The sequence below is a fragment of the Lagenorhynchus albirostris genome, chromosome 2 (genome assembly GCF_949774975.1).
Source record: "Lagenorhynchus albirostris chromosome 2, mLagAlb1.1, whole genome shotgun sequence".
Classification (NCBI taxonomy): domain Eukaryota; kingdom Metazoa; phylum Chordata; class Mammalia; order Artiodactyla; family Delphinidae; genus Lagenorhynchus; species Lagenorhynchus albirostris.
Window position 1 is genome coordinate 39,898,839 of NC_083096.1, and position 12,805 is coordinate 39,911,643.

Here is a 12,805-nt window from a genome sequence, read left to right on the forward strand (position 1 = left end):
TTACCAGTAGACCACTGGATGGGGAAAGTGGGAAGGAGTGGGGGGAATAGTTTAAAACCAAAGGAGGAAGTACAATGTTTTTTCATTTGGGTTTTCAGTTTGCCCTCAGCATCCAACTGCCATGATACACGTCCACAGATGTTAATGCCTAAATATCTCCAGTAAAATACAACCACCCATCCCCACTACTAAGAATTAAAAGCACTTTACTTGAAAAAAATCAACTTTATTTTTTCTAGGTTAAAAAAAATAGAACCAGCTATTAATTTTTGTTGAGAAAATGCTTCTTTTGGTGTTCACATCTAAATTTCTGAAAAGGTGATCTGGTTACGAAAATAATCCCAAATGCGTTCATAAACCAGATCCACATGTGACCAGCCCTTTGCAAAATTTAATTACAGTTGCCACAGCCTTTACATTCATTCTTATCATATATTACAACATGCAGATACACAAAGAAAGACAGGTCAACAAGCTAAAGTAAACATTATGGCATCAGGAAAATGAAAATCCACCTGTATAAAATAAATACAGCTTTGTAATAACTGTAAAGAAAATGAAAGCACTTAATACAACAATGGCAATTCAATGTACAACTGTTTCATTACCCAATCATGAAATGAGTTACTGTAAAATGCATAGACTCCTTACATGTAAAGAATTTGTGCATCACAGTCATGTGTTCAACAGTTTTACACAATAAAAATAAAGCCATTCAAAATATGTGTGCATACCTCGCAAGTAGATTACACTTAAAACTTTTTTTTGCTCTTTTAACTGTTTTAAAAAAATATTAAATGTAAAAATCCTCAAATGGAAATTTGCAGAAAAACCCTTATTTTATTTTCCATATAGCTACAGTCAGCCTTCCCCAACAGTTCAGCACCCTCAGCTTATCCCCAGGGTCCAGTTCCTAATTGTTGGGTACCAATGCAAAATGATTACAATAAAGCACCAACCAGCGACTGTTCCAGAGAACATCTGGCCCCTCTGTGACTGAGAAATGTCCAATTTAGGTGGTTTTGGTCCCAAAGGTATTAGTCTCTACTGTCTCATAAAGTGAACCAGTATACTTGCTGCCCAGGGTGGCTTTGACTTTGCCTTTCATGTTAACAGATGTAAAATTCACAGCACTACATTGCAAAAAAATAAGAAGAACCATTTTTATCCATCCTTTGTGGACCAGAGCTGACATACTCATAATGGTAACTCTGGAAGGAGGTCCTATGTAATGAAGGAAATAGCTGACTCTTCCTATTCAGCAATGCAAATAAAATTTTCTTAAATATAAAAAGAATCCAATAAGGCTATCCATGATTAACTTTCTACGATTATAACCAGGTCCCAATAGTTCAGAACAGTCTGTAGGGAAGTGATTGTCAAGAAACGTTACTAAGACAAATCCACCAGAAGTGAGTAACGTGAGCAAAGAATGAGAGGCATTCTTAACACTGATCCAAACACTATTAACGCTACAGGGATGTTCTGAGGTTTACATTTGGTGATTTAACGTTTCATTTTCACAAAAAGGCTCGAGAAAAATTACAATACCGCCAACTCTTGATTATTCATGGATTTCTTTTCTAGCCCATGGATTATTTAGGCTTTTGTGTTTCCTCTTCCTGAAGCTGTCTTTCCAAATCTTTTCACTACTCATTAACAGTCATAAATATGTAGGCAATAGAAACTAATAAACTCAAATCATTTTTTTAAATTAATATGCATCCCTAGAAGAAAAAAAGTTTGATGATAATAAAAACTCAAACACCTAAATACAATTAGATTTTTGGCTTACTATGACTTATTACTGGATTAACTATCCAGTAATCTCTAGTTCTTTTACTGTGGAAAATTAAGGGTTGGTTGTAATATTAACAACTACTTAATAACATGACAGATCTGAACTCAGAGCTAGCTTTAAAAAAAATCTACTATTTAGATTCTCAACTCGTTTGCCCACCCAAAACATCATTTTCCATTCTGTAATTTTCCTTTACCTTCTACTGGCATATAGGTTTCTCCACAATATCTGTATATTTCAACACCAATGAGAGTTTCTGAAGTTAAGCATGAACTGCTGGGGTGGTCACTTCTGTAGTCACTGCGCCTGCCTGTGGCCAAGCAGATGCTCCCCTCACTGCGACTCGTTGAGACCAGGGTCCAGCAGGGAGTTCTCAACCCTCTCTGCTGTGTGAATCTAGGCAGATCAGCTGAGACCAAGAAGTGCTGAGATTCTACAAGGCATAAAATTGGCACAGTTTTATTTTCTTTCCCCTTGACAAAATGTATATTTTCTAAACATCCTTTGATCTCACTTTGCAAAGAAAATACAAATTAGGACTTTTAATTCAGTTCTGTACAGTGGCATATTGCTGCTTCCCTGATTGCCATATAAAAACATGGATTCTCTCTTTACATTCTCTAGTACAAGCAGGAGAACTCCAGTTACTGATAACGGAAAGCACTATCAATGCTCTCAAACATTTTGCCAACAGAAGAGAGAGAACATGTTGATGAAGGATCAAAGAGGGATAGGGCAGATCAAATACACATCTATTTACAACTCACAGATCTATTTTCAAAAGTTAACTCACACATCTACTGGTATTTGTCACTCTACAGACTGTTGAAATGACTGCACTGGAAAAGTAAAGCATCTTACATAATAGTCTGTTTAACATATACAGTATATTAAACAATACCACGTTCCTTCGGAGCACAGTGATGGCAAAAGTGGCCCTAAACCACATTTATATATGCATGTATGCATTCCTCTCTCTTTTTTTATTTTCTTGGATGGGAGAACTGGCCACGCTATCTGCGGCTTGCTTAGCAACGAGGAAAAGGTCTATTGGCTAGGACTGTGCGTGCCATACTCGACAGTGAGCAACTTATCCTCCAGATGGCTGACTAATCTCTCAAATGAACAATTTCAATTCATCTTGTCAAGTAGTGTTTGCTGGGCCTCGAACAAAAGCATCTTTAAGCTTCTATCCGTCTTCCTATCATTATCCATACCTCTATATTGAGATTGGCTTCCCCTAGTCACTGTCACTGTAAAACACATAAGGAAATGCTTAGATTTCAAAAAAAACTGCATCTTATAACAACCATTACCAAACTAAACACATTAACACTATCTTCTGCATTTCACCAGTAGTAGTCTAATATTCAATGAGGTATTTCAGGTAACGCATCATTCTATTTCACATAGGCATTGAATTAGCCCTAAAGATGAAGATGCTGTGGGCTTTGATTTGGTGTTGCTTTGCCTTTCCCACATAACTGGGAGAAAATTCACATCTTTCCAGTTTTTTTGGTTTATTGAAAAAAGATAACACTAGCCTTTACTTTTATTTTCTGGCTACTTCTCAAAATTGTCATTTGTACGATTAGTGGCGATAGGGGAACCTACAATGCTCACATCACAGATAACTACCACTGACTCACTAGGATCTAAATAGTTTTATAGTCCCAAGCCAAAAAATAGCCTCTCTCTCAACACTGGGAGTGCAGGTGATGGGCTGATGGCATGCCAGCACGTTTTGAGAAGTGTTTGGTTCTACTATGAGGTCAATCACATGAACATAGTGACAAATTTAAGAAAAAGAAGTTTTCTAGAAATAGAAACATGACTTTATCCTTTCCAAAGGCAATTGGAAGAGACTGAGAAGCCCTTTTGCTGGTCTCTCTCCTGGTTACACCACTCTGACATGGGCAGCTCCTTGATGTGCTAAGGGAACACAGGTTCCGGGGGTGCCATGTGAGAACTTGTCACCACTGGAAGCCAGCGCCTGGCTTATCTCTTATTTTTCTAATAAACTAGTCTATTTCACCTTAAATTGATCATTCAAATGTCTTACCTTAATTTGTTTCAACCATCCCCATATGCATTTAATGCTAATATGCAAAATGGAGGGGAAAAAAAAAAAAGGCTCTGAGTGGGACGGAAGCCTCGATGTGGTTGGTGCCCAATGCAGGCAGCGCTGAGAGCGCCAGAGCACAGATCCACGTGCAGACAGGCAGCCTCTCAAAAATCCCACTCACTGATTATGCTTATGTTTGTTTTTAGGTTATAGTACTAATCCTTTGCTATATATGCATCTGATAAAAGTGCATTTTGTAAAAGACAATCATCAACCTATGATATGTCTTCTATACAAGAAGATAAATCAAATGACCCACCCCTCATACAAGGGGAAGCACTAGTGCATGTAAACACAGCATTGGACTGAGCTGGTCTTTCTGAAGAACACATTCTAGTACCAGAATATGTCCAGTGGACACTGCTTTGCCCCCCAGAGTATGCTTGACACTGAACTTCATGTAGCTGTGGAGGACCGGAGTGTCGCTGCGAACAACAGGGAAAGAGTTCTTCAGAAGGTGCCAACCAGCTCCCCTCGAGGTTACCAGTAACACAGCAAGAGTTGGTGGAGATGAGGGCGCTCTGCAGCACTGCCTAACAGAGACTACTAGCTAAAAGGAACGGATGCGTACAACTTTCTGAGCTTGAACTAGATTAACAGGTATATCTGGTGGCAACAGAATTTGTCTCAGAGAGTCTTCTAGGATGATTTTATGATTTCCTCTTCTCCAAAAGTGATGTTTGCTTAAATGTGTGGTGGAGTGTATCTTTTTAAAACATGAAAAGTCCTTAAAACATATTTGCAGGTCATTATATTATTGATCCTCATTTTAGTAGAGTTTTAAAATATCCCAAAGGGGGATAAATATTAATCCATCCATTGAATTTCCTTTTCCTTTTTTTTTTTATATTCTGATTTGTACATGTAAAACAATGCACGCTTATGAAAGTCCAAGCTCCTGTGGTGACCTTGATAAGTCCAAGTCAATTCCTAAAACAGGCAATGGTAAAAATACTGAAAGATGCTGTACCACATATAGCCTGACAAAAATGCAAAAGACTGTATAAGAAATAGCCACGTATTGCTGAGCGTCATTTCCCTGGAAACAGCTTCCTCATGGCCCTTGGGAGGTGGAAAAGCCCCTAAAAGACAAGATAGAAATATTAATTTGTTTTACTGTGGTGGTAGGTGTCCTAGAATAAAAGTTGAACATTAGTTTAACTAGAGTTTTTTGCTCTTGTTTTTTTTTAAAGCATCTTCTGTGACTTCTTGTTGCTCTTAAAGAGAAATATCATTTGAAATACGATTTTCAAACCGCTAAGCCTTTTCCTGCCTCCCTGAGTCTTCGCCTTTATTCTCTGGCTGGTACGCTCCTCCTCCACCTCAGTGAATGGCAGGCTCCTTGCATTCTTCCAATATCAGAAAAATACCACCCATCTAGTCTCCCCTTCGCCCGTCAGTCACTCTTATCTCCGTGTTTATTTCCTTCTTGGCACTTTCCACAATCTGTGTTGATTGCAATCTACCTTTTCCTTTTTCTACAGACTGGTTTACTCTCTGTCTCCTGCTGGAATATAAGCTGCATGACAGAAGGCACTATGGCTGCATTGTTTTCCACTGCATCCCTATAGATTTCCACAATGGCCAGGACACAGGATGTGTGACTCAGTTAAATAATTTCCAGGGAATTCTCTAGCGGTCCAGTGGTTAGGACTCTGTGCCCTCTGTGCCAAGGGCCTGGGTTCAATCCCTGGTGAGGGAACTAAGATCCTGTAAGCCATGTGGCAAGGCCAATAAAAAAGAAAATATTTCCAGAATAGCATAATTTATACTAATTCTTCTATTTACAAATTAAATGTTTTTGCCACAAAAGGGGTTGTAAATTACTGATATTATTTTCAAAAGGCAATATGGTTTATGGAATATGTCTTAATAATAAAAAGAGAAACACAAAGTAAACAGATGTCTGTAAATTCTCTTCTGGAAAGGAAGGCTAGACCACTTTGGAGCAATATTACCTAAGGTCATCCTGAAAACACTTCAGCATTTCAAATAGTCTTTGTCCTTGCTGATAATCCCCTAGGATAAGCTGATTCAAGAGAGGATTTGCTTCTCACAAACAATTTACAGAGAAGGTTTTTAAGTTTCAAGGTCTGTTATACAAATAGCTTTCTTAAAAAGAGTTACTATTATTGTTGCTACTATTTAGGCCAAATATCATAAAGAGATTGAGTTTAAAAAAGAAGACAGATCTTGCTGGCCTTTTAATCACTTGATGCCTTCTTGTCATTTGTATTCCATCCTATCTCATCTTGAAAGAAATTTCTAGAGTAAGACCAAGGAATGCACACAGCAGAGAGAGGCATCTTGTTCAACTAGTCTTACTAGGAATCCTAATGGCATACACAATGTCCTACTCCTGTCATATTAATATGCACTACTCCAAAGCCCCAGGGTTGGAAAGTTGAGGAAGCAATCCTATTGAGGACAAAGTGAAACAACCCTAAACATAAAGAAAAAAGCCTTAAAGGTAATTAACAGCATCAGCCTTTGCTTATTAGTATTAGACCTTCTGTAGTCTGATTCAATATCTACTTTAATTCTGTACCAAAAAAGTCTAGGTGGCAAGAAAATTGGGCCTCTACTAATCTAAAACCCCATGGCTATTCTCAGGCCCGGGACAACTTTCTCTTCATCTTTTTATCCCTATTGCAGGGTCTAGAAAATAGACCCATGGCACAGCTAACTGTGAAAGCACTTTGGTATGCCTGGTGTTCTACCAATGTTATTTCCTTCTTTCCTAACTTCCTTTTTTTCCTCCCTCTCCCCTCCCTGCCTCCTAGGTCTTTTTCGCTGGTTGTAGTTGTCACAGAACGTAGAGAATATTGAGTATAGAAAAGGGATCTTAGGGTAAATGTCTCCCTAGGAGAAAAATGTAATAAGGTTATATCCATGAAAACTTAACATGTAAACTTTATCCCTCCATGTAAAGAAAAGAATAAAGCATGTGAAAATGCAGTTATTTATTTATTTGGCCGCACAACATGCGGGATCTTAGTTCCCCAACCAGGGATTGAACTCACGCCCCCTGCAGTAGAAGTATGGAGTCTTAACTCCTGGACCACCAGGGAAGTCCCTGAAAATGCAGTCAAAAGTGATCTGAAACAACTGTATGGTGACGGTATCAGTCAAACAATCAAGTACAATGCCAACACATGAATGATATTTGCTATTTCATAAAACAGACCATACAATCGCAAATGTATGCTGGCTGTCTTCCAGACTGTGTACTCTCTTGAACTAGATCCATTTATACAAGGGATACTCACCATTTGATCTTTCCACACTGGCTGATGAAGAGTCTGAATAAATTTCACATAAATCTGTCTTTATAAAAATTCTAACCTGGAATTCTTAAATACAGAAATACTGTGATTCCTTTAGGGTATCGGAAGAATAGAAAAATGGTTATCTCCCCTAAAGTACATCTTTGAAACTATCAGTAACATCAGGAACATGTATAATAGGACTCTGTGTACCTGTTTCATAAAAATGTGATAAGAGGTCCTCTTTTTCAATAAAACGCTGATAGAGCCAGTCAGCAAGGTTATCAGTCTCCAGGGGTATATCTTTAATTGGAAAGATCCTATCAAGAGTCAGAAAAAAAGCAAAAACTACTTTAATTCAGAAGTCAGAATCATTCAGAACCACAACTTAGCTTTAGATTATCCTATATCTACAAATAATTATTGAGAAATACCTGTCTCCCCATGTTTGTAGGTTTAAGTAGGAATGGTTTCTGGAACAGGTGAAGTTGGTTTTTTTTTTGTTTTTTTGCGGTACGCGGGCCTCTCACTGTTGTGGCCTCTCCCGCTGTGGAGCACAGGCTCCGGACACGCAGGCTCAGTGGCCATGGCTCACAGGCCCAGCCGCTCCGCGGCACGTGGGATCCTCCCGGACCAGGGCACGAACCCGTGTCCCCTGCATTGGCAGGCAGACTCTCAACCACTGCGCCACCAGGGAAGCCCCAGGTGAAGTTTTAAAATGCAGTTTCTTTAGAACACATTTAGAGTACTCAGACGCTAGGCCAAATAATGCATCTTGGCAATGTTCCTTTGGTGGGAATGCCTATGAACCAGACAGAATCTACCTAAATTGGTGTCTCTTTGTTAATCATATCAGAGATACTGGTTTCATGAGCAGGGCCAACTCTTTCTGACTGGGCGTGGTTGCTGGAAAATGATTCCGAAGAATCTGTGTCTGTGTCCTTACTCAACAGGAAATGGCCTGGCATGATCAGTGATATATATCCATTGCGAGTGAGAACAGAACAGTGGCAGCATGAGTAAGTACAATACTAGAATTGACCTTGAAAAGGCATTTCTTTTCTTTTTTGTTTTCCAATTTTGAGGGGGAGGTGTTCTTTATTTTTTTTCTTCATCAAAGGTATAAAGGTACAGTTTTAAAAATCTGCAAAAGGTTTTTTTGTATGAAAAAATGCAACCCACCTCCTCTGCCCTTTGTTTCTCCCCCCACAGAGGAATCGATTTTTACCTCTTGGTATTTATCACCATATTTCTTCTTCAGTTTTAGGGCTTATCTACTGACTATTGAAGATGAGGACTAAGCTCCTTCCTCTTCCTGTTCCCACCACACATGTACATCCTTCCCATCTTCCCAATACACTTGTATGGTCATTTTAATTATCACAATATTTGATGTTTAAACTATTATAATCATGTAAATATATTCAAAGGTAAGCCACGTAGTAAATCATGGCTACTGTGCATGTAGTAAATCATGGCTACTGTTCCTTTCCTCCCCAATTTTTGTTCTCCTTAGATTGAGCAATTGCATTGTTCTCTAATGTATACATAACCAATTCAACCACAAACTCTGGACCAATTGTCTAAAATCAGTTCTCTAGATCTATCCTTTGAAGGGCCAGATAGAAAATATTTAGACTCTGCAGGTTATTAAGATCTCTGTTGCAACTACTCTACTCTGCTTTGCAGTGTGAAGGCAGCCATAAACAAGGTATAAATAAATTAGCGTAGCTGTGTTCAAATAAAATTTTATTTAAAAACCAGGCAGTGGGCCAGGTTGACCTGTGGTCTAGATCTCCTCCCAGGGTATTCACCTACATCAGAAATCCTTTCAATTTCACCCTCCTGAGGAAACTTCACCCAGATTCTGGATTTGCTGCCTGTAGTGTTCATCCTGCAAAGCCCCTTCATCATCATCCTGGTGATTCTCTGTGCTCCTGAAGTGCATTTAATGTTTCCTACATCTCATGACTTCCTTTTCTGTATTTCTTCCACATTTTGATGGAGTACATCCTCCAGCAGTTTCTTGAGAAAAGGTACTTGAAATCTTGCAATTGTGCCGATGTCTTTTTTTCTGTCCTCATACCCGGGTTGATAATGTGACTAGATACAGGATTCAGGGTTGGAATTCATTTTCTTCCATCTCTGTTTTTTTGTCCTCCTTTCTGAGATTTCTTATTTAATTTCAAACTTTTTACTGAGTTTTTTTTTTTTTTAATCATACTTTTAGTTTCTAAGAGCTCTCTGAGTGTTCCTTTTTTTTTTGCGGTACGCGGGCCTCTCGCTGTTGTGGCCTCTCCTGTTGCGGAGCACAGGCTCCGGACGCGCAGGCTCAGCGGCCATGGCTCACGGGCCCAGCCGCTCCACGGCATGGGGGATCTTCCTGGTCCGGGGCATGAACCTGCGTCCCCTGCATTGGCAGGCGGACTCTCAACCACTGCACCACCAGGGAAGCCCAAGAGTTTTCTTTTTTATCATAAGATTTGCATTTTATCAATTTTTTCCATCTACCGAAATGCTTATATAATTTCTCCCTTTATTCTGTTAATGTGATTAATTAAAGGGACTGATTTTGAATGTTAAACCAAACTTTCATTCCTGGAATGTATGCTCTCAGTATACAATATGATGCATTTTAAATATTTTGCTGGTTAGTCTTATATCTATAATCATGTAAGAGATTTGCCTATAAATTTTCCTTTCTTATAATATTCCTGGTTCAGGTTTTGGTATCCAAGTTATGCTGGTCTCATAAAACAAGCTAGGAAGTATTCCCTCTTTTTGATGCTCTGAATTAACTGCACTTAATGTCCTTTAATTTTTCTTTTTAATGACTATAGGATCTGAGATGATGTCCCCTTTTTCGTTCCTGATATCAGTAACATGAACCTTTTTTTTTTCCTTGATCAGCCTTGCCAGGAGCTGATCAAGTTTACAGTGTTTTCAAAAAACCAATTATTTTTGGTGTCATTATTCCTTCTATTGTATGTTTTCTATTTCAGTAAATTCTCCTTTATTATCCCCTGTCTTCTACTATCTTTGGATTGCATTTACTTTTCTTTTTCTAACTTCTTGAGATAGATATTTAGATCGCTGATTTTCAATTTTCTTCTTTTCTCATGGAAGCTTTTAAGGCTATAAATTTTCCTCTAAACACAGATTAAGGTGTATCCCATACATTTTTATAGATCATATTTTCATTATCATTCTGTTAAAAATATTTTCTAATTTCATTGCAATCTCTTAATACATGGTAAACATTAAATTACTCTACTCACTACTGACGGGCAGTTTCTCATCTTTTGTTATTATAAACAATGTTACAATGAATAACACTGTGTAAATGTCCATTCATATGTGTATAGCTATAGGATAAAATTCCGGAAGTGAAACTGCTAAGTCAAAGGCTAAATGTATTAGTAATTCTGAAAGATGTTGCTACATTGTCTTCATAAAGATTATACCACTTTACACTAGCAATTTATGAGAATGCCTCTCACAGAAAGATTTTTAAGCTGGAGAATAATAAAATCAGAAGGCTCTGATTTAGGTATAGAAGATGCCCTGCAGTGTTTCACAACTGGGATATGCCAATTTGGGGACACATTCTTGGGAATCCATCTATGAGCTCTCTTTAAGAAAATAGATATGTTTTCATTTTAATATTAACCTTAATAAAAATATTCTGAATCATAGCTAAACATGTGAGTAAGTACTGCCATGTGACTTTGGTGCCTATGTTTATAGTCATTTTGGCACAATGCAGTACTACTTTAAAAGGCCAGAGACGTTAACGGGGGACATACTTAAGAGCAAAATCTATTCTCTCACCTCTTAAAAGTCACCTCTCCCTGTGATCTTTAACATCCATTCAAATAAAATGAGAGAGGGGCTTCCCTGGTGGCGCAGTGGTTGAGAGTCCGCCTGCCGATGCAGGGGACACGGGTTCGTGCCCTGGTCCGGGAAGATCCCACATGCCGTGGAGCGGCTGGGCCCGTGAGCTATGGCCGCTGAGCCTGCATGTCCGGAGCCTGTGCTCCGCAACGGGAGAGGCCACAACAGTGAGAGCCCCACATACCGAAAAAAAAAAAAAAATGAGAGGAGTTCTGCTTCTTGTAATTGTAGAGTAATTCATAGGTAACAGTTATAAATTCTGGACAAAATGCAAAAAGTAATTAGTGGAAGGCACTGGAGAGTGACTAAAGGCAGGCAGATATTGGAGCAGAGTCAACACTTGGCAGACAGGAATGGCACTGGTTTTCCAGTTTTTATAGCTTTTAACCTGAGAATAGTTCCCCTATGTAAGTCTTCCTGGTTGCAGAATCGGAGGACAGAGATTAGGGTGACCACAGCAGTTGTAAAGTGAGGAATCCCAGAAAGAAGTAAGCACTGAGTGGGAGCCACGACTTCTGAGTATAACCCCCACTCAGATCTCTGGGTAACCCCTGAACTATGTATGTATGAGGCAGACTCCAGCAGAATAAAGCCAGCGGACACAGGGAGATGCCCAGAGCTATGCAGGAAATATAACTATTCAGGAAATTTAATCATTTGTTTATTTTTCTTTTTGCCAAATTAAATGTCCTTAATATTTGGATTTTTAGGAAAGTCAGTTAACATCATCCTGATACTAGTGGAATGTTTTGTTTGTTTCTTCCGTGGAAGTGTTTTTTTTTTTTTTTTTAAATTGTAGTATAGTTGATTTACGGAATGTTTTACAATTAAAAATTAACAATTTAAACTTAAAAATCAAATTTTATTTTTTAAATGAATGGTATTACAAATTACTGACTTTTTACTTTTAGATAATTTAATACTGTCTTAACACAGTTTTGTAATATAAGTAGTGCTCTTTAAACTATTCACCTCTACCACACTAGGTACAGTCCAATGGTTTGGGAAATTATTCGTATTATTATTATTATTTTTTTTTTGTGGTACGCGGGCCTCTCACTGTTGTGGCCTCTCCCGTTACGGAGCACAGGCTCCGGACGCGCAGGCTCAGCGGCCATGGTTCACGGACCCAGCCGCTCTGCGGCATGTGGGATCTTCCCGGACCGGGGCACGAACCTGTGTCCCCTGCATCGGCAGGCGGACTCTCAACCACTGCGCCACCAGGGAAGCCCTGTATTACTTTTTAACCTCTAAAAATATACTATTTCTATAAATATAAAAGCAGGTCTAATCAACCTAAGGATAACTAAGAAAGAACCATAGAGATAAAGAATATCCTTGGGCTTCCCTAGTGGCGCAGTGGTTAAGAATCTGCCTGCCAATGCAGGGGACAAGGGTTCGAGCCCCGGTCTGGGAAGATCCACATGCTACGGAGCAGCTAAGTCCGTTAGCCACAACTACTGAGCCTGCGCTCTAGAGCCTGCAAGCCACAACTACTGAGCCTGCGTGCCACAACTACTGAAGCCCACGCGCCTAGAGCCTGTGCTCCACAACTAGAGAAGCCACAGCAATGAGAAGCCCGTGCACCACAATGAAGAGTAGCCCCCGCTCACCACAACTAGAGAAAGCCCGTGCACAGCAACAAAGACCCAACCCAGCCAATAATAAATGAAAGAAAGAAAGGAAGGAAGGAAGGAAGGAAGAAAGAAAAAAAGAATT

At 39.1% G+C, this 12,805-nt stretch overlaps 1 protein-coding gene across 8 annotated transcripts in view; it reads right to left on the bottom strand.

Annotated features, from left to right (window-relative positions):
* Positions 1-205: 205 nt before the first annotated feature.
* The window catches only part of LPGAT1 (lysophosphatidylglycerol acyltransferase 1), a 105,396-nt gene continuing 92,796 nt past the window's right edge, over positions 206-12,805 (bottom strand). For 3 of the 8 annotated variants that reach the window (XM_060130962.1, XM_060130953.1, XM_060130910.1), the window contains 2 exons: positions 7,406-7,512; positions 206-2,234 (listed from right to left, as the gene is read on the bottom strand). In XM_060130962.1, the coding sequence (XP_059986945.1) occupies positions 1,969-2,234; positions 7,406-7,512 (373 nt within the window). In that variant the 3' untranslated portion in view covers positions 206-1,968. Of the gene's footprint in view, positions 2,235-3,863; positions 5,009-7,405; positions 7,513-12,805 lie in introns of all 8 variants that reach the window. The other 5 variants (XM_060130919.1, XM_060130929.1, XM_060130969.1 and 2 more) reach the window with 5 other exon arrangements.